This window comes from Pseudopodoces humilis, chromosome 3 (assembly GCF_049639895.1).
Source record: "Pseudopodoces humilis isolate 2021_Gansu_Grassland_sample_001 chromosome 3, ASM4963989v1, whole genome shotgun sequence".
Classification (NCBI taxonomy): Eukaryota; Metazoa; Chordata; class Aves; order Passeriformes; family Paridae; genus Pseudopodoces; species Pseudopodoces humilis.
In genome coordinates this window covers 20,781,656-20,802,518 of record NC_142202.1, presented here as the reverse complement: position 1 = coordinate 20,802,518, position 20,863 = coordinate 20,781,656, and the positions used below count along the sequence as shown (strand labels likewise).

The 20,863-nt window shown below is 40.5% G+C and overlaps 1 protein-coding gene across 1 annotated transcript in view; it reads right to left on the bottom strand.

The window, feature by feature from the left end:
* Positions 1–335: 335 nt before the first annotated feature.
* PTPN14 (protein tyrosine phosphatase non-receptor type 14) overlaps positions 336–20,863 on the bottom strand; it is a 110,911-nt gene continuing 90,383 nt past the window's right edge. The window contains exons 14-19 of the mRNA XM_005523337.3: positions 18,288–18,431; positions 17,028–17,246; positions 13,424–13,552; positions 12,264–12,498; positions 10,129–10,292; positions 336–6,212 (exon numbers count right to left, since the gene is read on the bottom strand). Of these exons, the coding sequence (XP_005523394.1) occupies positions 6,084–6,212; positions 10,129–10,292; positions 12,264–12,498; positions 13,424–13,552; positions 17,028–17,246; positions 18,288–18,431 (1,020 nt within the window). The 3' untranslated portion in view covers positions 336–6,083. The remainder of the gene's footprint in view (positions 6,213–10,128; positions 10,293–12,263; positions 12,499–13,423; positions 13,553–17,027; positions 17,247–18,287; positions 18,432–20,863) is intronic.

Below are 20,863 nucleotides of genomic sequence, written 5' to 3'. Positions count from 1 at the left end.
AACTGTAGCCAAGCCTAGGAAGAGGGCACTAGCTGACTGTTTTTGTCCTAACTTTGTCTTGTCAAATAAACTCTTGTTCTGGGAAGTAATACCTTTACTTCAGCAAGTCTGTCCAGAGCCTAGACCACACTTCAGCACCAAAGAATTGGATTAGGTGAACACAAGGCACTAGTGGGAGCCTTGCCCCTGTGACACTTGGATTACTATTTAGAGAAGGCTATTCAGAGCTTACTGTGGCCCTGGCCGTGTCTATCAGTTTAACATAGGAAACCAACTCAAGCAGTGTAGCTGCAAATACAAAACCCTTAAGCTGATACAGAAAAGAATACAAAGAGTTTTCATTGAAAAAAATGGTTTATTGTATACTGTGAATATGAGGGACAGCCTTACCAAAAAAATCTTAGTCACTGAAGACATTCTCACATTTGCAAAAGCATATAAGAAACTATTTACAAAGGCAGTGAAAGGGGTAAAAAAATTATTGCAGTCAATTAATGCTGATAGAACTTTTTTATTATAAAAAGAGAAAGAAAAGAAACAGTGCAAAAATACTGTCAAAAGTAATCAGTTCTATACACAAGATAAAACTGACAAGCATAAGCTTATGTACTGATATGAATAATACATTAGAATATAAAATAGCATGCATAGATTTTTCTTTTTAAAGGCTTTCAATAGCATAGAATAGTTTTGCCATTCAGCCCTAACAGGAGGGGTTGGGGGCACGAAGGGCACATAACTGATGTCTCATTTCTCTACAAAATGTGTCCATACAATGAGGTGGTGAGATTCAGATCACTGTTTTGTGCTAAACTGTCAGGTACAGAATTACAGAACAAATAAAACAGGAGGCATGACAATACTGAAGTAAAACAGGACAGTAAAATCCAGTGACATAAAACTTAAACATATTATCTTATTTAACACATTCCACACAATAGCATATGGGAATATTGCAATCATCTGCATGTGTAAACTTTTCCTTTGTAAAGTAACCAAAGAAAGATATTTTACCTAGTGAGGAAAATGTGTTTTCCATATGGAGCAACCTCAACAGGATAAACATCCCATTACCAGTGTTTCTGGCATTACAGATTTACTTTCTTTTAAAGACCAAGCAGAAGCAAGAAAATGCTTTTATTTAGCATACACGAAAAGGAATTTCTTATATGTTACATCTGTAAGTTGTGGAACTCACCAGCACAGGACATTGTGAAGGCCAGAGGAATAAACATCTTCTAAAGAGAAGGTAATGTGATTCATGGAAGATGGATCCATCAGTAGGTACTACACACAGTGAGTGGGATACAGCTTTGGCCTCAGGAAGCCCCTAAAGGACTGGCTGAACATCCTTTCCTAGACACATCCCTATTCCTCAACTACCAGCCACTGTCTAAGTCAGGGGGTGCTCCCCAACCAGACATGAAAACAGTTTGTGGGAAGCGTTCCTTCTTTCTGCCTCTCTGACTAATCAAGGAACACTACCCTTGAAATACCTGGAACTGACTGTTCAACCACTGAGTCTTCACCTTACCCAGGTGAATCGGTGGCAGTCCTTCACTTTCTGGGAATAGTGCTGGAATTCTCCTGTGGAAGCTCCTATTTATCACTGATTTCCAGTTTGCTCTCCAAAGGCAAAGTCCTTTATAAGGATATATTTATAAGATAAAGCATGTGGGAAATTCTCAAGTGAGGATGCACATAAAGCACAGGCAATAAAACTTCAAAGAAGTGCCAGCCAAAAAACAGCTGAGAGAAACCAATGGAAGTGTAATCTAAGATACTCCAAAAAACACTGGCTAAATTTAGCTACTTTAAATATTTATATAAACACTGCTAATTTTTACCTGTGCACTGTTTTGTTTCACAATCTAATGACAGTTTATGGTTAATACCTCCATCTTGTTTGCCCCACAGTCATCTGTTGCCTTCCTCCAATCCCAATCCCTGCAAGCAGCTGCAAGTATAATGTCCTTCTCTAAAGACTTTAGATGGCATCTATAGCTCCCTTAGCACCAGATCCTACAAGAAAACCTCCCTGGAAGGCTAAGGGCGAGTTGGGGACAATTGCTTTTGGGGTTCTGGACTTGCAGCCTTTCTCTTACTGGAATCAAACCCTATCCCAAATTCCATATGCCTTGAAGTATACATCAGTAGCTTTATATTCATTTTGTAGAAGAGTGGTCAAAGGCTGTTTTCATGCAGCCCTTCCTCTCATGGCTAGCTCAGGAATTTGCTCCTGCAGTGTGATGCAGCTTTTATTTCCTGCAATGGCTGCCACCCTAGCATTTTTTTATCCACGAAGATAAGCAGCAAAATTTAACTCAGCCCTCCCTCAGTGATGCATGAGAGCTGCTACAGCAGAGTCAGCCTGATGATTCCACTTTCTGAGCACACAGACCACAAACTGTTAGCGAGGCTAACAGCTAATTCAGTCATCATCTCCTCCCAGGAGACCAGTGGGAAGTCGGCTGTTGGAAATGCAGCATTGTCAGTAGCTCTGCTGAATCTTCCCTACAGAATTCTGTGCTATATCCAAGTACAAGATTTCCCATCAACATTTCTTGTAGAGTTGCTTGTGGACTACACAGGTATAGCAGGTGTTGGATCAAAAAGTAATGTCCTGGCTGACAATGACAAGTGCTATTAAAGCACAGATGTTGGAAAAGAATGAGTAAGTCTATGTTTTGCCATTTGCATTTCTGTTTGTTTACAATAAAGTAATTTAAAAAAACCCAGGGTTTGAAATCATGCAAATATTTAATAATATTTGTAGCTGAGGCAGCTGATTTAAATAAGTAGAAAAGAAATGCACTTCAATATACTTCAAGAACTGTGCTGGCAATAGTTTAAGTTCTCAGAGGTGTGTCTTCTGCCAGCTAAAATTAGTTTAGGGGAATTTCTGATAAGGCTGAGCTTTTAGGATCCCTGTATGCCTATGTAAGAAAATATTTGTGGAAACCAGCTTCTTCTTTCCTCAGGTAGTCAAGGACAAGAGGTGCTAAAATAAGCCTTTGTAGGACCTGAAACAAGTAGGACCTGAGTAGCTGATGTCCACCGTCCTCCAGTGTGGCTGATGGAGAACAGAAACCAGATCCCCACAGCACTGAGCAGTGTCACGATTCAGCTGTCATCTCTCCCATCCCTGCTTGAACAATGGGAAGCATGAAATGCTCAGACCATAACTTTAACCAAAAAGCTGATGCAAACACCTCAGTACTATAGCTGGTAAGAGTTTAAATTAAAAAGGCAAAGGTTGTTAAATACAGAAGAAAAGTGTACTAAAAGGAAAACAGACACAACGGATGCTCAAGCCAGACTTAATCATTTGCAGCAAGTTCTCTTTGAAAGCATCATGGAGTGTAGGCTGAACATACCAGATTGTAAGGTGGGTGTCCTGGGAGAAGACTGCTTGGGTCAAAATTCCAGTCACTGATGATTCATGGTGAGATTTTCAATCCAGACTTTACTCCAAATGGATGAAACTGTTTTCAAACTACTGTTTTGCTTTGACGTTAAAAAGCATGCAACACAACAAACTCCAAACTGTTGTTTTCTTCTCAAGGGTTCTGCTTTTTAAAGTCTGCAGGACAGAAACTAAACAGCACTGTTGCTTTAAGGCTCATGTGTTCATTCCTGCTATGACTAAGAAAATTGGATGCAAAGTGCATTTTCCTGTCACTCCCTAAAGGTTAGGAAATACTGCCCAAATAATTTTGGCCTGATAAAACTACAACAGGTTCAAAGTGAGAAGGTTCATTTTTTCCCTTACAAAACTGTATCACATTTCAAGTATAAAACATCAGCATGCTGAGGGCTGCTTGTAAGCTGGGGTGGAAAGGAACCTCTGAAGACATGCACCAGCCCAATTCACTTATGATATTAACAGATCTAGTCAAGATAAAATCTAGCAGGGAAAAATACATTGAAGTCAGATGAAAGGAAAAGTTTAAAATTACCATTCTTTGACAATGAAAGGGAAAAAGTGACTCACATTGGCCTCTATCTACCACACCAGCCACATTAGGAGTTAATTGGAAATGACTGTTTACCACATGGCCACTTATTTGGCTCATTAATAGGCACTGACTTAATTTGGAAAGGATTTTTAGTGCCTTTTTCTAATTAATGTTTTTCTAAGACACTTATGATGCATCTTTGCATTAAAAAACATTTGCTTAATTTTCTTCCCTTCAAACACAGCTCTTCACACTCTCTTATGCAATAACTTTCTTATGCTCATTGTAGCAGCAGAAATACACATTTCAGCCAAGAGCAGCTGAATAATAAGACATAGGAACAAATTCTTTTCACTCCTGATTTTCTACTTCTCACATCTAAGTAGAGCAATGGGACTTGACAGCTCTGAGTTCAAACTTAATTCATCATTAGGAAATTATTCAAAAAGTTATAACGAGATAACTAATTTAATACTCTTTGCTGCAAGGTTTATTCCTTGGCTTTTTTCCCAGATATAAAGCATCTCTCTGCAATTACCATGCAGATGCTGCTGAGAAGACTTTAAATGGTTGCTGCTAATTTAACAAGAGATATGTTGGCACTGGCAGAAAAAATTACAGGAAAACTGAAGTTGACTGAAAACTCAGCTGATCCCTAAAAAGAACATGGTCAAGGTATTACAGCAAAATAATTCCTTTCCATTTGTTGGTGGCTTCACCAGAAATTTTGTCATCATGCTAGGCCTGTATTGCAGAGCACCAAATCAACACAATGCAGTTTTAAACACATTCAAGAAACATTCTGGTACAGAACCTTAGCTTAAAGCTCCCCACAAATTTTAGTCCCTTTAGAGGTAACATTAAGAGTTCTTGTAGGCTTAGGCTTTTGTACATTGATCAGGGTTTGGAGGTGGGGATACAACAGAAGAGCAACAATAGGATTAAAATATTAAAAGTGTCTGGGGAAGGGATACCAACAAAGGTGATTTCACCATGACAAAGTAACTGCATTGCATCCCTTGCCCTGAGAGGTTTTGAAATCTTCACCCTTGAAAATTCTGAAACTGGATGTGACCCTGGGCAAGCCTATCCAAGTTTAAATTCAGCAGTGGGGTGAGCAGGGCTGAGTCCAGAGACCTCCAAGGTGCCTCCCTAGCCTGATTCCTTCTCTAACCATCCAAAAATAGTTCACACGCAAAGACTCAGGCAACTGGAGATGCCTAATTTAAATGAGATTCTTTTTTCTACAGAGGGTGAGCCTCAAGGCAATAATACTTTCAGTGTAATTCATGAGAAGGTGCTTGATTTGGCTTTTTTTTCCAGATACATTTGGTTGAAAATCCTCTGCTGTTCAACTCTCAGACCACCAGAGTTATTGGAAAGAGTCATTCACTGACTTCAGCCTGCTTTAGGTCACTGCTTCACCCTACCTTGCTTCTTATGAATCCCTTCAAGGGTTGCACACAGCAGCAAAAGGCCTCCATAAAAAGGTACAATACTGATTTTTTCCAGGACTAGTCTAAAACAGTAATTCTTGGGGAATTTGAACAGTTTAGCACCCAAAACTCTCTGTCCTCACAATGTCCTGTGCTTGAGCCCTCTGTAATGTGCCCGGCTGCACGTGCAGAAGCTCAGGTCTCTGTGCTGTGCACCCTCAGCTTCTGCTCACACAGAGTTGTAGCTGACATCTAGCAGGTCTTGTTTTTACCAGGGAAGCCACATACTGGGTCCAGAACGTCCTTACGTGAGAAAAAGCCCGCTGCCAAATAACTGTAGATTTCAGAAGCTGTGTAGCAAAATAAAAGCCAGCAAACTACCTTTACAAAGGGTTGCTTTCCTTACAGACACATTACAATGCAGACCAGTCATGTCAAATGTGGTTCATTTTGTAGGTCACTATAAGTTTTACAAATTATTAAAGTAATTCAAAAGTTATTCCAAGAAAAATAAATTATATCTTGTATAAAATAATCCATGGGAGACTAGTAAAGAACTATAATTCCTTACTTTGAAGACAACTTTAAAAGTGCAATATATGCACACAGTGTTGTCAAGGCTGTTCCCCTTGTTCATCAGTAAGGTTCAGTCAGATCCACAATGCTGGGTCTGGGATGTTTGAAAAGATTAAATAAGTCTTGAGTTTTGCAGGAATTGTATGAGCACTTGGTAGACAAATTTGTACTGGGCTATGGTCTGGATCATAAACACTCTCTGCTCCCGCAGATGTCTCAGCATCACAGGAACATCCATTTTCTGTAAAGCAAAGGGGAAAAAAACAAAGCATAAAGTATGTGGGTTAGTTAAATCAAACAGTCACCATCTCAAATATCAGTTATCTGACACAGGGAACCATACTATAGTTACAGAAGACAAAGGTTCTGTAGACAAAATTAAATGTGCAGGCAAAGATACAGATTAATGTTTGTTAAAGATGAAGAGAAGTCATTGCCACCAAAAGATCCAGAAATTCCAGCATTTGATCTGCCACAGCCAAGTGTATGTTAGCAAATAATACTTCAGGAGAAATAGCTCTGTAAAGTAAAACAAGGACCCAGTATCCACAATACATGTTTTGCAGACTCCAGACCAGCATCAGTTTGTTTCAATCTACGGAATATTCACTGGCAAATATCAGGGGGTTGTCAAAGAAGATATCTTCTAGCTTAGTTTCACCCAAAAGAAACTCACTTGTATGCCCTCGAAACGCTCTGCAGCAGGAACTAAAGTACAGTAAGTAGGCACAGATAAGGAAATCTACTGGGAAGGCACAGCCCTAACCCCATCAAGCAGGGACAGGCATATATGGGTGCATAAACGAGTTCTGTGAAACACAGGCCCATGAGGTGAAGCGTTAGAAATCACTGCACATTTCATTAGGATGCTATTATCAAATTTCTGGCATTTAGGGAGCCAAAGCCCTATGATGCTGTTGTGTTTTATCTGTTACAACAGGTACATGAGGAGCTATTAAGAAGTTGTTGAGCCATGAAGCTCAGCCTGCCAGGCTCAAATTCAAACAGCATGTAATGTGAGCCAAGCTGAGGGACACAAACCTTCTATGGCAGCAGTAAACGTGAGCACTAAGATACCCACTGGTTTTGAGGAAGTTCTTAAGCAGTTCAAGGTACAAAAATGAAGAACAGCTACCCTATCAGGCAACATAAACTGCACTTTGTAAAGCCTGCTTGCAGAAACACTTAGAGGAACTTAGCAAGTCTTTTGACTGAGATTGTTGCTAACCCTTGGAGGCCCAGCTGAGCATGGAATCTGCTTCCAAGCACATCTGAAGTTTCCTGGAAAGTTTAAAATAAAAGTCACGCTGCATATCCATTTCTGTCCATGTATATAAAACTCAGAATCACCATTCCATGTAAACAAGTATTAACTCATAGGCTATCACTTTCTGAAAACAAGGCCAAATATTCTGCCACATACCCCAACAAGCTGTTATAAAAGGACATCTCTAGAGAGTCAACGAGTGTAAATATTTGGGATGAGTAATGCCATATTATTATCAAACAGGTGCAAAGAAAAATGGAAGCTCTTTCCACTTAACTTGGCTAACTTGGAGAAAGCCTCCCTGTGGACACAGATGCTTATGAAATGGTCCTTGCTGAGCAGAGTCATGTGGAGCCTGATCTCACCTAAACAACTGTTACAAAAATGTAGGCCAGCCCTGACCTGCAGATAATGTTCCTCCCTCAGCTTTTTGCTGCAAGACAGCTCATTGGGTTTTAGTGGGCACACAGCGATCCATGCACCTCCTCAAAATGGAGATGGCTTTGCCTTATCTCAGAAATAAAAGAAAACCCCATCCTGCCTATTCAGCCTCAATATTTATAGCCAGCTTAGTATTTGATTCCAGGTAAGGAGGATCCTTGAATTCACCTTCATTACAAGGTACATGTCAAAAAAAAAAAAATATACACCTAATGCTTTGCTAAGCTGGCACTTGCAAACAGAACAAACAAAAATGCTACTTATTCCTGCCTCCCATGTGAAAGCATGCTGTAGATGCAATCATGAGTTAATGTCCCAGTGCCAAGTCTGGACTAAAAGCTGATAGAGCAGGTTCTCAATTACTTTCTCGGACTATGTGCCTACAGCAGTAAGGATGTAATGATGTGACATTTACTTGCCATGCAGCAGTTACTGAAACTCTATCCCTGCAATGAGATACAGCTTTAGACTCAACCAGCCATTGCCCAGAAGCTACAGTGACTGAAGCTGTATAGAATTTGCTTAAACATGGCTTTTTATCTAAACCTGAAACCGCAGGCTCAGAGTTCTGTTTTTTTGTTCCAGCACTGCTGCAGGCTTTCCAAAATTGTCTGTGTCAAAATTTTCAAACTCCCTCCTGATTCTCCTTCACTGCTAAAATGTTAATACATTTTCTTGCTAGGACACTTTTGTGAAAACCAGTTCCTAAGACTAAAACATTTTAAGTGATAAGTAATTTTATTTCAGGACAAAACCCCAATAAATTCTACTACAGAATAAATGAAAAGGAGCCCCTCTGTCCAGAATCTGTCACAAACTAAAAACATACTGTTAAGATTTTTAATCTTTTTTAAATTAGGTTTTAACAAGCCAAAACCATTAACTTGGTACAATCTACAGAAACAGAGCCCTTAATGAAAATTGTATTAATTGTAATGATGATTTTCATTATTAATCAAGACAAAAGAATGCTTTAATTAAAGGGCATCAGAGAAATCCCTCATTATTGAGCACTACCATCAGGTCCTAATGAAGTTGATGAAAACTCATATGAATGATGTCAAGGCTCACCCCTATACATAGATGTTGAAGTGCCAAAGCTACTCTTTGCCCAATGGGTGACTTCCGTAAACTTCAGCCTGACTTCTGTAAACTGAGGTGGCCAGACCCTGTTGCACAGCCCTTAGAGTTTGCTTCTGTGTGCATACTGTACATACTGCTGTAAAGCAGACACATGCTGCACTGTTGTTCACAAGCAATTCAGGATGGCGCTTTTAACTCTCCAGCTTTCCTCTGGCATGCAGAAATTTCATGGCTGCTATGTGGACAACAGAAGCCATTACTTCCATGTGTCGGTGCATAAGGAAAGTCAAGCAGGGTCAAGACTCAGAGCCATTGCCCCACACTGAGAAGCAGTTAGCACTGGGAGGCTGCTGGATTCCCAAGACACATCCTTGTGGGCCCTTTCTTGGCCAGGATACCTCCTCCTTTCCTTTTCTCCTCCAAACAGAAAACATAAGAACAAAGTATCAGTTGTGACACAGATCTACAGGACAGCTTCACCTTTAGTGAGGCCCAAGCAGAGTTGGAGGAGATCTGTCCCAGCTGAACTGAACCCAGGATCTGTAAGGGTCTTGTAACTCCAGAATGATGAGCTGCTGGAGTCCTCAGTCTTCCCTGAACTCACCCAGTGACTGATTATTGGGAGGGGGAGATGATACATGTCTATTTGTCACTCTTGCTGCATTCTTATCTCTGTAAGCAGCTTTGGTTTTTGAGCATTTTCTTTGGCAGGAGAAATCCGTGGTTTCCACAGTTGTCATGAAAACTGTGTGGCACATTGTTAGTCAAGATCTGATGTTTTTCCTAAACAGTGACAGAGTGAAAATTAAGTTGCAGCCCATGGCTGCTCTACTGGAGCTCTTGTTCTTAACTGCAGACTTTGTTACTCATAACGCTGGCTGCAAATCCTAAAGCCCTATTCCCCACAAGAATACATAAATGCACTTATTCTTAAAACACAGTTAAGTTTCATTCCAAGTGAGATTACAAGTGAGGAAGGAGCTCAAGGAGACAATTTAGAGAGCAGAAAACTTCATTTAGAAGAGCAAGGACATTATTCTCTAGCCTCTCTCAGGCAGTGCTTGCAAAAACACTGTCTCTAGACTTTTAATTAAATACAGGTATGAAATAAACTAAATTCATAAAAGAGGGAAGAAAGCCCTAACTTTTAATGTATTAAAATAATCCTAATAAAAAAATGCATAGTATCAACTATTCAGAAAACCACAGAAAATAACCTGCCATGGGGAACCTCTGCCTGCCACATTTAAGGTCCTTGTCTTGCTCACAAAGGTGAAAGCACATCAGTGCCTTCTAATTTCAACCTCAGAAATGTAGCCAGTTAGCCAAGGGACAAGCTCGGGGTTTGAAAAAGAAGCTGACTTACTTCATTATGCTCCAAGCAGCCAATCATGAGCTCTGTTAGGATCACCACTCCAGTCCTCCCCACCCCTGCGCTGCAGTGCACCACGATGGGAGGGTTGCAAGTGTTGCTGCTGTCCAGCACGCTATTGGTGTGCCGACGCACCGACTGTATCTCCTCCAAGTAAGCTGCAAGAGGAAAAAGCAGGCAAGGTTGCAAACATCTACATGTCTAAATGTAAAAATTAGGAGGGGAGGGGGGAAAGAATGTGGAAAAATTATTTTCTGTCAAAGTGGCAGTAAATTATATTTTTTACAACATAATAATGATCTTGGCCAGGGTGCGCTGAACAGCACTGCATCCAGCAATTACCAGCTGGGTGTCAATTATTACTTGGGAGTCTGCTCCTTTAAATTAAATAGTTTTTTTAAAAAATTAAATTCTGTTTTCCCCCTTGCAAATCTCCAGGTCCCCTAAGCAGATGATTCTAGACATTACTTACAGCAATTCCTGCTATTAACAGGCTGGGATCAAAACAACAGCTAAGTCCCAACTGAAACTACTGCCTGTCAAACCCAGTATCAGATGGGAAGCGAGCGTCCATCTGCCCTGTTTCCTTTCTTCCTTCTCCCTTCTAGACTGTGACAGAATCTCTCCCCCACTCTCTGCTCAGGGTTTGTTTCCCAATAGCTACAAGCCCTTCTGGGAGATCACTGCTGTTTTCCCTGAAGCCATCTGCAGAAAGCTTGGGACTCGGGAACAGCTGCCTTGTGTGGCTGTCCTAGCATCACTCAACACATCCTGCTGTCAGACCACTCTGAGAACCTCACATGCTGGAAGCTCACGGCTTCCCAGCACTCCAAGTGGGAAGTGAGACCTGAGCTGAACTCTTTTGCTCTGACCCTTGGTGTCAGGGCACTGCAGCCCCTGCTGTCCTCTCCCCACAGGCAGGATGGAGGCCTACCAACATCAGAAAAGCTGCATTTTAATGCACACAGGGAAATGGGACTCTTAAGTGATGGCAAACAATGGGAGAGAGGAAATGGGGACAATCAGGTTCCAATTACTGCCACGCCCAACCACAGCTACAGGGGTTGGTAGGAGAAACAAAGTATGAAACAAACGAGGAATTGGGCAATAGCTTTTCCTTGAAGACAGATTCCTTGGTACTCCTTTGCTGAAGCCAAAATGTCATTTTTTATTTTTTGCCTTTGTGACACATCTGAGAAAGGAGGATGCACTATTTACATCGAGCATGTACCATGCAAAGGAGAATGCATAACTAAAGGACTGGAGCTGTGGCAAGACTGAAGTAGAACCAATGGATCTTCCTGAGAGAGGACTTAGCTGCCACAGAGCTACACTGCAGCTGCAAAGCTTTCAGGAACTAAGAGGGCAGGCATCTCCAACACATCAGTACACCGTGTACACACTCCTTCAGTGGTAATTTAAAGATTTCTGCATCATTCCCTAGTGTAGTGCCAGAGATGTGTCTTAAGTTAAATAATGGTTGAATTCCTATTACTTAATATGGGAATGCTTATTACTTGGTAAGAATCAGGAAGTGTTATTAACACATTACAGCTTAACATAATAGCTGTATTTACAGAAATGCACGAACCAGGACCATATGTAATTGGGGAGGCCCTTAAGCATTGCCTGGGTCCATGTAGTTACAAGAGTGGCAGTGAGTTCAGACTTACTGCATGTGTGATAGAGCCCTCTGTTCTTTTGCAAAAAGAAAAACCGGAGGCGACACACCATATTTCAATAGCAACTGATCCTCTCTCACCTAGACTTTTCTAATTACATTTGTGTACAGCCTATTATCTCCTACATTCATTAGGCAATTGGCAAATGGTAGTAACTTACACCAACAGATTGATAAGCAGAAGTATCCTATTATTTAAAATTTCCTGAATTTTTGGCACTGCTGTGGCCTTGGATTTTTCCTCCTGCTAATCACCTTAGTTCCTACCTCTGGAATCTCACTTTTTTTTTTCCTCCAAATTGCAGCCAAGTATAACCTAGTTGAGGCCTATGTACACCACAACAGCAACCACTTGATATCAAATTCCAGCTGTAACTAGGTACAGTGAACTGAATCCAGTGTGAGCAACCTCCTTCTTGATGTATCATGCGAAATAAAGAAATCTTACATAAAAAGCCTTGGACTTCTTCTGGACACCCATGGTCTGGCCAGTCAGTATACTGCAAATGCCACACTGTCCTCTCTTGTCCAGAGAGAAGATGCTTGACCTTCAGACCAGTAGTTGCAAAGCAGCCAGAGTCTGTGCGGAACTTGGTTGTCACCTTGAACTTCCCATAGGTGGCTGAGCTGTGCTTAGAGCCCAGTTTAGGCCAGTAACGATGGCTCTTACTTCTTCCTCCCTCCTTGATAACAAAACAAGACAAAGCGCCATTAGTTTCTGCAATTACAATTCTTTACAAACAAAAGGCGCAAAACTCTCTGGATAAGCCAAGTGTTCTTATTTTAAAGCACTGGAAGAGTAAGGAACATCCCACAAAGTACAGAAAATACCCATTAAAACTTAAACCATTCAGACGTAATATTTTTAAGGGTAAAGCTACTTGAAGACTTTTCTCATGGCAAAAGATAGCTGCTGCCTACAACACCTTGGTAAATATTCTCCTGGGGAAAACTCTCCTTTAAATAGAAGGAGAATCTCTTCAGCAGCTTTTAAGTGTCTGTTCTTGGTCAGCCTCGGGAACTGGACATTGACTTGATGTGCTCCACTACTCCCTGTGCTTGCTGAAAGCAGCCAGGCATGAAGCTGAATGCGGTGTTAGTTAACAACAAGTGCCAGTTTTTACAACGTAGCACATAGTTCTTGGATTACAATAGAAATAACTGTTTTGCTTGGCATAAGAATAAAAAGTTGTGGGGTGTTTTTGTTTGGGGTTTTATTTCTTTTTTTTCACGTGGACACCTCTATGGAAACAACAGCTTCTGGTCTCTTTTCAGCTGATAAGAGTGATGGTATACAGAACTGGCCCTGGACAGTGTGGAAATCTCTGTCATTCCAACCAGGAGCAAGTTCTGCACTCTCACATTCCAATGGAAACATCTTTGTTTGGTTTGGCCCAAGCAAGGGAAAGGAGGCCTCCTGCTCCTTTTGCTTGCCAAACTGAGTGTCAGAAAGTTAGGAAGCATAGTATGAGAGCAGTACAGGCATACGTTCAAACAGAGCTGGAGGAAAAGGGGATGTTGACAGAAAAAACAGGCTACTGGAGTGGGAATAGATGATAACAAGAGATCGGCTCACATCAGAAAGTACTATTCTGTGATTTCACGTACCTCTTCAGCTGTGACCATGGCTATAACATTCACCCCCTGTTCCCACACCATCTGCCAGAAGTCATGGCATGTGTGTGGCAGGGGCCCTTGGGTAGCAATGTAGTGCCACTCCTCTCCACCTACAGTCACCTGGGAGAAAGGGAACAAGAAACAACCAGTCAGCACCTAAATTTTCAGCAGCGTCTGTGCCAGAACTGCAATTTAAACAAAAGAAACTACAGCAAAAACTTCTTTGTTCTTCTACTTTTGGTCAAAATTATGAACAAAAGTCTTTGCTCTTGATAAGAGCAAATCTGACAAAACATAACCTTCAGTGCTTCTGTGTCCTGTCTTGATGCCCATAACCATAAAGCTTTGGCCTAAATACCATCTATCCTTCTTGGCATTGCATCTGGGTCATACACATAAAAAAAAAAACAGCAATCAACCAAATAAAATTTAGGGATTTTGAGGACCTGTGTCTGATATGGCTTAAATACAAATAAGCAGCTGAGTGACATCCCTGGGCTTGGAGAGACAGACCCAGGGTGAAAAAAAGCTGAGGACCAGAGGAAGTGCCTACATGCATTAAGAAGGCATCGCCCTGCTGCAAATTAACACAGGGTAGTGCAGAATGCCTGAACACAAATGACCCCAAGCCTGACGAGCTAAAGGCTTCTGCTGGCTAGGACCTCCCTCAATTATTTTCCATTCAGACAAAAGTGATTTTATTAAACAGCCTCTTCCTACACTGGTCACTGTTGAAGATGATGCCAAGCCATCCCTAGAAGATGCAGCTATGTCCACACTCTGCATATAATATAGCTCAATAGGCCTGTTGCCAGCTAGAGATAAGATCAAGACAAGCTTAATTTCAAGTTAATTCTCTTCCTCATTCACCTTGGGTTTTTCAGTTCAGAACCTGAAAACTACCATTAAGTAAATCCAGCACATCAAATGTCTTTCAAACACCATGAGAAATTTAAAATTACCCAGAGCTGCAGCCATGTAAATCTATTTCCCAATACACAACTGGTTTACCAACCATATCTTACAGAAATATTTGTGTACTTGCATGAAATGTAATGAAATTCTTTTCAAAGCATTAACATGCAGATTTAAAGACTATAAATTTTGTAGTGCCCTGAACAGAACCAACATTACCTTGCAGATAGCCAGTATAAAACACTGCTTCGTTTAACTGAGAGACGCAGTTAAAAAAAAAGTTGTGCATCAAAAAATCACAATTTTATGACACATAACTTGCTATACATCAGGAAAGGCTTATAAAAATGTTTTTCTAACATTTTAGGCAAAAAACCAAAGTGCTTTTAGAACTGCTACACATCATTTCAAAAATATACTTACCAGAAGAACCAGGCAAACTCATTATTTTGGAAAGTTCAAATATTTTTCCTTCTCAGGCAAAGGCCTCCTAATTCTGTTTCTTAGCCCAGAGCCACTTCCCCCGAAGTTATAAATCCCAGAGAAAAAGATTTACAACAAAAATGCTGACACATCCATAAATATCAACACACTAGCAGACAACGCTACGAGGAACAATCAATAACTCTGACAGGTTCAACCACATACTGTGTTTGAGGTATAAGACTTTGAATACATTCTCAAAAATAAAATCAATTTATTTCTTTGTTAAACAACTGTTTATTAAGCTGAGATGCTTGGGGTTTTACATCTGTAAATAACACAGCTTTTGTATAATAACAAGTTTCTCACTTCACTGAAAACTCTTCAACCCTGTATATCGGCTCCTTTTCTTTATTTCATACCATGCAGCATTTTCTTTTTTGAATGACAGTTAAAAACTGTAAGGCCACCACTGGTAGACTTCTTAAGTTCTTTTACTAGATGAGAATTAATACAAATTGCACAGCCCTAAGCAGCATCCTATACTTGGACTGATGGTCTGCAGCCATGAGTGCTAGTACTGAGCTTTTTAAGTCAATACTGACCTGACACAAACAGTCAGATGAATTACTCTTAGGAACCTTTGTGCTTAATCCATAAATTTAATTACAATTTTTCTCTTTGGTATAAATGATCATCTTTGTATCTTAACAACAATGATCCCTGGTAAATAAACAGGAATTATGGTAAAACTGTGGGGTTTGCAGACCAAGCAGTGGGAGCTGGAATCCTCCAGGCATGGATCTTATCAGGATGATAGAGGAGTTTTCTTTGTCTACTGACTTTTGGTCCAAGCCTCCTGGCTCATGACATGAAAGGCCCATAAATAGTCTGAAGGGAATGGGATGCCTGGAATGTTTACTGCATTCTAATGCCCTAACTGCAGGAAATTAAAAATTAAATATTGGGCTGAAAACACAGACACACACTGCGCTGCTGAGGTAAATTTCACAGATGCAATTTCACCTGCTAAGCAAAAGCACATCTGCTTGGCTTCTGAAAGCGCCGCTCTGAGTGCAGGAGGGAAGCCCTGCCAAGGCCCTCTGTCAGGCATCAAAACACTGCTGCCTGTTCCTGGGTGCTCCACGGACACAAGATGTGTCTGTGTCCAACAGCAACACAAAAGGTGAAATGTGGGCGCAAAACTAGCCAGGGAAAATAGCATCATTTAGGAATATCTTCTTTTTCTCCACCTACTTTTGTAGGTGGAGAAATTTGGGGCTCAGAAATTAATCATCATAGCAATGTCTGATTATGCAAAAACTCAGTATCTGCTTCCTACCAGGCTATGCAGAAAAGTGACAAACTGCCAGGATCCTGGTTCAGAAACTGTTTTGAATCACCAGGATTTAACACTGTAAATCCCAACCAAGGTCAGCAAGTCTCTTAAAACTTTTAAAAGGCTTTTAGACAAGGAAAATATTAATTTAACAGGACGTTAAATTCGTTATTTTTGAATAATTTCTTTTTAATTTGGCTTTTGACAATGAGAAAACACAGACAGCCCTCTTACAATAGAATCTGTCATCTGATGCAGAGAATTCCTATTACTTCTCTCAGGGTACAGTGAAATCCAACAGAGGACTTTTCAAATACTGCTGGAAGCTTAAAGAAAAAACAGCATCTGAAGTCACTGGAGCATAGTTCACTGTCAAAACTGACCATGCTTGTAAGGTCGTCAGTCAGGTCATCTCTTTAATTATTTCTATATTGAATTAACATGAAATCTGAAGTTTCTTGTTAAAAACGTAATTTGAAACATGGAAGTTCAATGCAGTTTCCATTCAGAGATGCAGGGATCTTATTGGAAAGGTCAGTGCATACTTTAAAAAACGTCTTTACCACACTGCAGGCATTGGAGCTGATTTAATACACTCTCATGAGGTTTGAGAAACACGGCACCTCTTTCTACACTAACCAATGGAGTCATTCCACAACAAGCTGGCAGAGATGGGCACAAAAAAGGTCAGGATGCCTCTCTAAAATGACTTCCCAATCTCCAGCAGTTAAATCAACTTATGCATGTTAGTTAATAGGGGACTTTAGAGGTGTCCATGGAGACACACAAAGCTATAACAATGCATCCTAAACCTTTCGAGGAGCTCCAGAGGTACAGAAGATGCTGCTGTGCTGTCAGAAATGTGAACAAAGCTTTGCACACCTTCATTTGCCAAGCAAAACTCAAGCAAGCTTTTACCTTTATGTGTGAAGCATTGATGTAGCCTGTATTGTTTTCTTTGGTTGGCACCAGCTCCACTCGGTTCTCCTCATAAGGAACGACCTCCCTGATGCGGTTGCGCTCCGTGTTTTCAGGCAGGGCAGCAGTGGTGAAGATCCCGTCTGCCTTTTTCTTTGGAATCTGCTCATATTCTGTAAACACCATCCCCTCCTCCAGCTTCCTCCTCAAGATTTTGCACTAGGGTTTAACAGAACACAGCACCAACACATTAATGCTTCTGGGAAGAATATTTACCACTAGACCTATCCATCTGTTCTTTAAATTCCAACACACAGGCATAGCATTCTCTCACTCCTTCTGCAGTTATCTGAGGAAATATGACACACCTATTTCTACCAAGTGAAACCACTGGCTAATTTTACAGTTTTACATTCCACCTCCACATTTTTGAAGACTGATAGCATAAAAACCAAATCTATGCTAAATAATCTTGGTTCAGTAAGAATTTCAGTATGAATATATGATTTCAATATAATAGATATTTTAGTGTTTTGGGTTTTTTTCCAGGAAGAAGATTGTACAGCAAGAAGTGTGATGTGGCCCACATTTTCAAAATACTGCCTTAACTCACAAGGATGCAGTGTCTGTGGTTGAACACAACACCACACACAGACAAGGTAGAGATGAAGTCTACTACTCCCTACCTACTCCCCAGGTACCAGACAACACAAGGCTGCAAATTTCTAGCCAGAAAACCAGAAAGATTCTTTGCAAATTTGTTTCTCAAATCTTAACAGAAACAACTGTTTTTAATATCTCAAATTCCATATACATGCACACACCTGTGTGTGCAAACATCAGGAGGCAAATAACTTTTTTTTGAAAAATTTAATCCCATTAGAGACATTAACCAAACTCCTTATCTGTATCAAAACATGAAAGACGGTATCTGCGGGTGAGCACTGCAGAACATCGCCCAATCAAGTGAAAAATGTGCAAAGTGTGAGATTTACAGATTGATCCCGTATGACATTGCACAGTCAGGTGAAACAGAGAAAAGCCTCCTTTTTCACTGGCCTCAGTAAATGTTCACGATATTTGATGCTTTGCCTGCATTCAAAGACATACCAGTGTTAGCCATAGACCTTCTGTGTTAATGGCTCTGAAAACTTTTAAGAGAATTTTTTTTCACATTTTAAATCAAATTTTAGTATTTTAGATACTTCATGCTTCTGGGAACAAAAGGAACAAGCAACATTTCGTGACGCTCCATCTTACCCTCTCATCCATTGGCACCTTGGTGACTTCATCCTGGCTGTCCTCCGGCACTGGAACCCTAGCAACTGAGAGTCCGTTCAGTGCTGCCAACATCAAGGGCCTCTTCTGGGCCTCCAGGCCTGCCATCTTCTGCTTTTCTAGATTCTTTTGGCAAGAAAAGGCACGTTTTCATCTCTGTGTGATTATTTATAATGCCAGTAAAATGCTGGAATGTTTTTTTAATCTCCAAAATCTGCAACTCTCTGGCCAAGGAATGCAGATGATCACCATTAGCATCGTAAATTCAAATACAACCTCTATTCTTCCTGTTATTCCTCAAAGGCCTGCTCCTACATGAGCACAGAATTTTAATTTCAAAGAAGCAATCCCAGCATGTAATACAGTTTACATGCCATCAAAAGACACACAAATACAATCTCAGGCATTTTCCTGCAGACATTATTCTGAATGCAGGACACACAAAGCATCACCCTGTTACGTTAAAGTAGCACTACCAAAGCCAAGATACCTGGGGCATCTTCTGAAAGGCAATAATTTCAATCTATAACAACATACACTAAAACACAGGCCATTGTTTCTCTTCTGTGATGGTAATACTTAAAATGAGAAGTCTTCTAATGCACTCAGCTTTTATGGTGATTCAAACAGCACCCATGATATATTCTGCACTAAAAACTAAGCTCACGTGTTCCAGAAACTGAATGCAATAACAGCCAGGGAGGGATATTATTTATCATATTCATGAATAATATTATGGTATGATATGGAGAACCAGAGCATGAATTTTAAATTCATCCTGCTGCCCCCTCCTTATGCCACTGGGAATTGATGCATCAAAAAAGACAGAGCATCTCCGGAACTACCCAAATTAGGAATATTTTATTCCAGTTCCTTAACAGCTCTTTCTGTTGGATTTGGAAGGATGGATAAGCAGAAGGGGTGCCTGGTTCTCAGCACACATATGGAAGCTGTGGACACCAGATGGGCCAAGCTCAGCTCCTAGAAACACACAATTGAACCTGAATGCCCTCAGACATATGTATATGCCTTGATTTTTCAAAAGCTTGTGACCTTGTTCCTCACTACTGGGTTCCTCCAGAGCACAAGCAAAAACACAAACATCCAAACCCACTCTGGCATCTTTTTATACTTTGAGAAAGCATGAAAATTAAAGTATTTTCCTTTGTTTGGGAATTTTATTATTTTTACTACTTCAAAGGTGAAAGAGAATAAACTCTGTGCTTAACAGATCATGGTCACCAAATTACCATTAATATAACACCTGATTCCTGGGACAAAAGGAAGGTCCACACATGTCAAGATTCCTCATCTAGGCTGAAACCACCTGAAAAGCTTAATGCTAAGGCTCCCCCTTTACTTTCAAAGCAACAACAAATAAAGGACCTTTTGACCAAAGTGATCTGAATGGCTATTGCAGAGAAAGAATATTCAAGCATCTCTTCTCATCTTCATTTCCATTCTAAAATCCTGTAGGCTCCTGCTTTTCACTAAATTTTCTTTCATCAGAAGATCAAAAGAGCGTATGCGTGCTTGTTGTTATACCAATGTCTATTCATTAATGAAAAATCAGGTTTATAGTCAAGTATCTATTTTCCATTTAAAGTTTAGGAGTTGTCAAGGACTAAACTCAGTCTCCGTGTTGCAGTTTAGTAGCTCAGGTTGTATTGCTAACAGTTACATCAACACAAGGATGCCCAATGGACAAAAACAACAACGGATATGTTTGGAAAATTTCCTTTGACTATACCGTAATATTTAAATCTAGCCAGTTATTGATCTAGTACAAACTCTTTTCTGCTTTGGACCATTTAGATGTTTTATTATTTTTTTCAGGAATTGTTTTTGTTTCAGACCTCAGTGCTGAAAACAAGACCCACAGCATACACTTGAGTTTCTGTGACTGCAGTTGCACTGCTCACAGCACTACACCATGTACGTAAGTAGGTCACTAAGTGATAAGCACCCCTCATATTTCTCTCATTGCCTTTAAATACTTCTTATTTTAAATTCATTGCAAGTTTAACAGAACCCTACTTCTCATACTTGAGTGCATTTTTAACAAAATAAACAACCCAGATGCTCAACCACATGGCCTCTACATCTGCTGCTTCTCTATTTAGATATCCGGTTCCTTGGTTACTGACAAAACCAACAATTCATATTCTAGGGCTACCAGGGTTTTATTCAGATAACTATGTTACATAAAGTGGCAGGAAGGGAATTAAAGATCGTTTAAAAAAATTTCAAGTTGCCATTATGTTATGTGATACTTCACCCAACACCCTTGCAAAGGAGGAATAAAACACCATGCCAAAACCACAACCTCCCACCCATCTCAGCAAATGCATTCCAGACTCGCCCTGCCCTCAAATCCTAAAGGGAAGCAGGCATCAAGGGCTTTACATCAGACTCCTCATCCCCAGCTGCCCGCCCTGCCACCCACCTCCAGCCAGCACTGCTGCCAGGGTGGTGGCATCCTCAGCTGGGTCAAACACGGGTCTGGCCAGCAGCCAAAGAGCCACAGCTGAGGAAACAGACAAGCCCAAGCAGTGCAC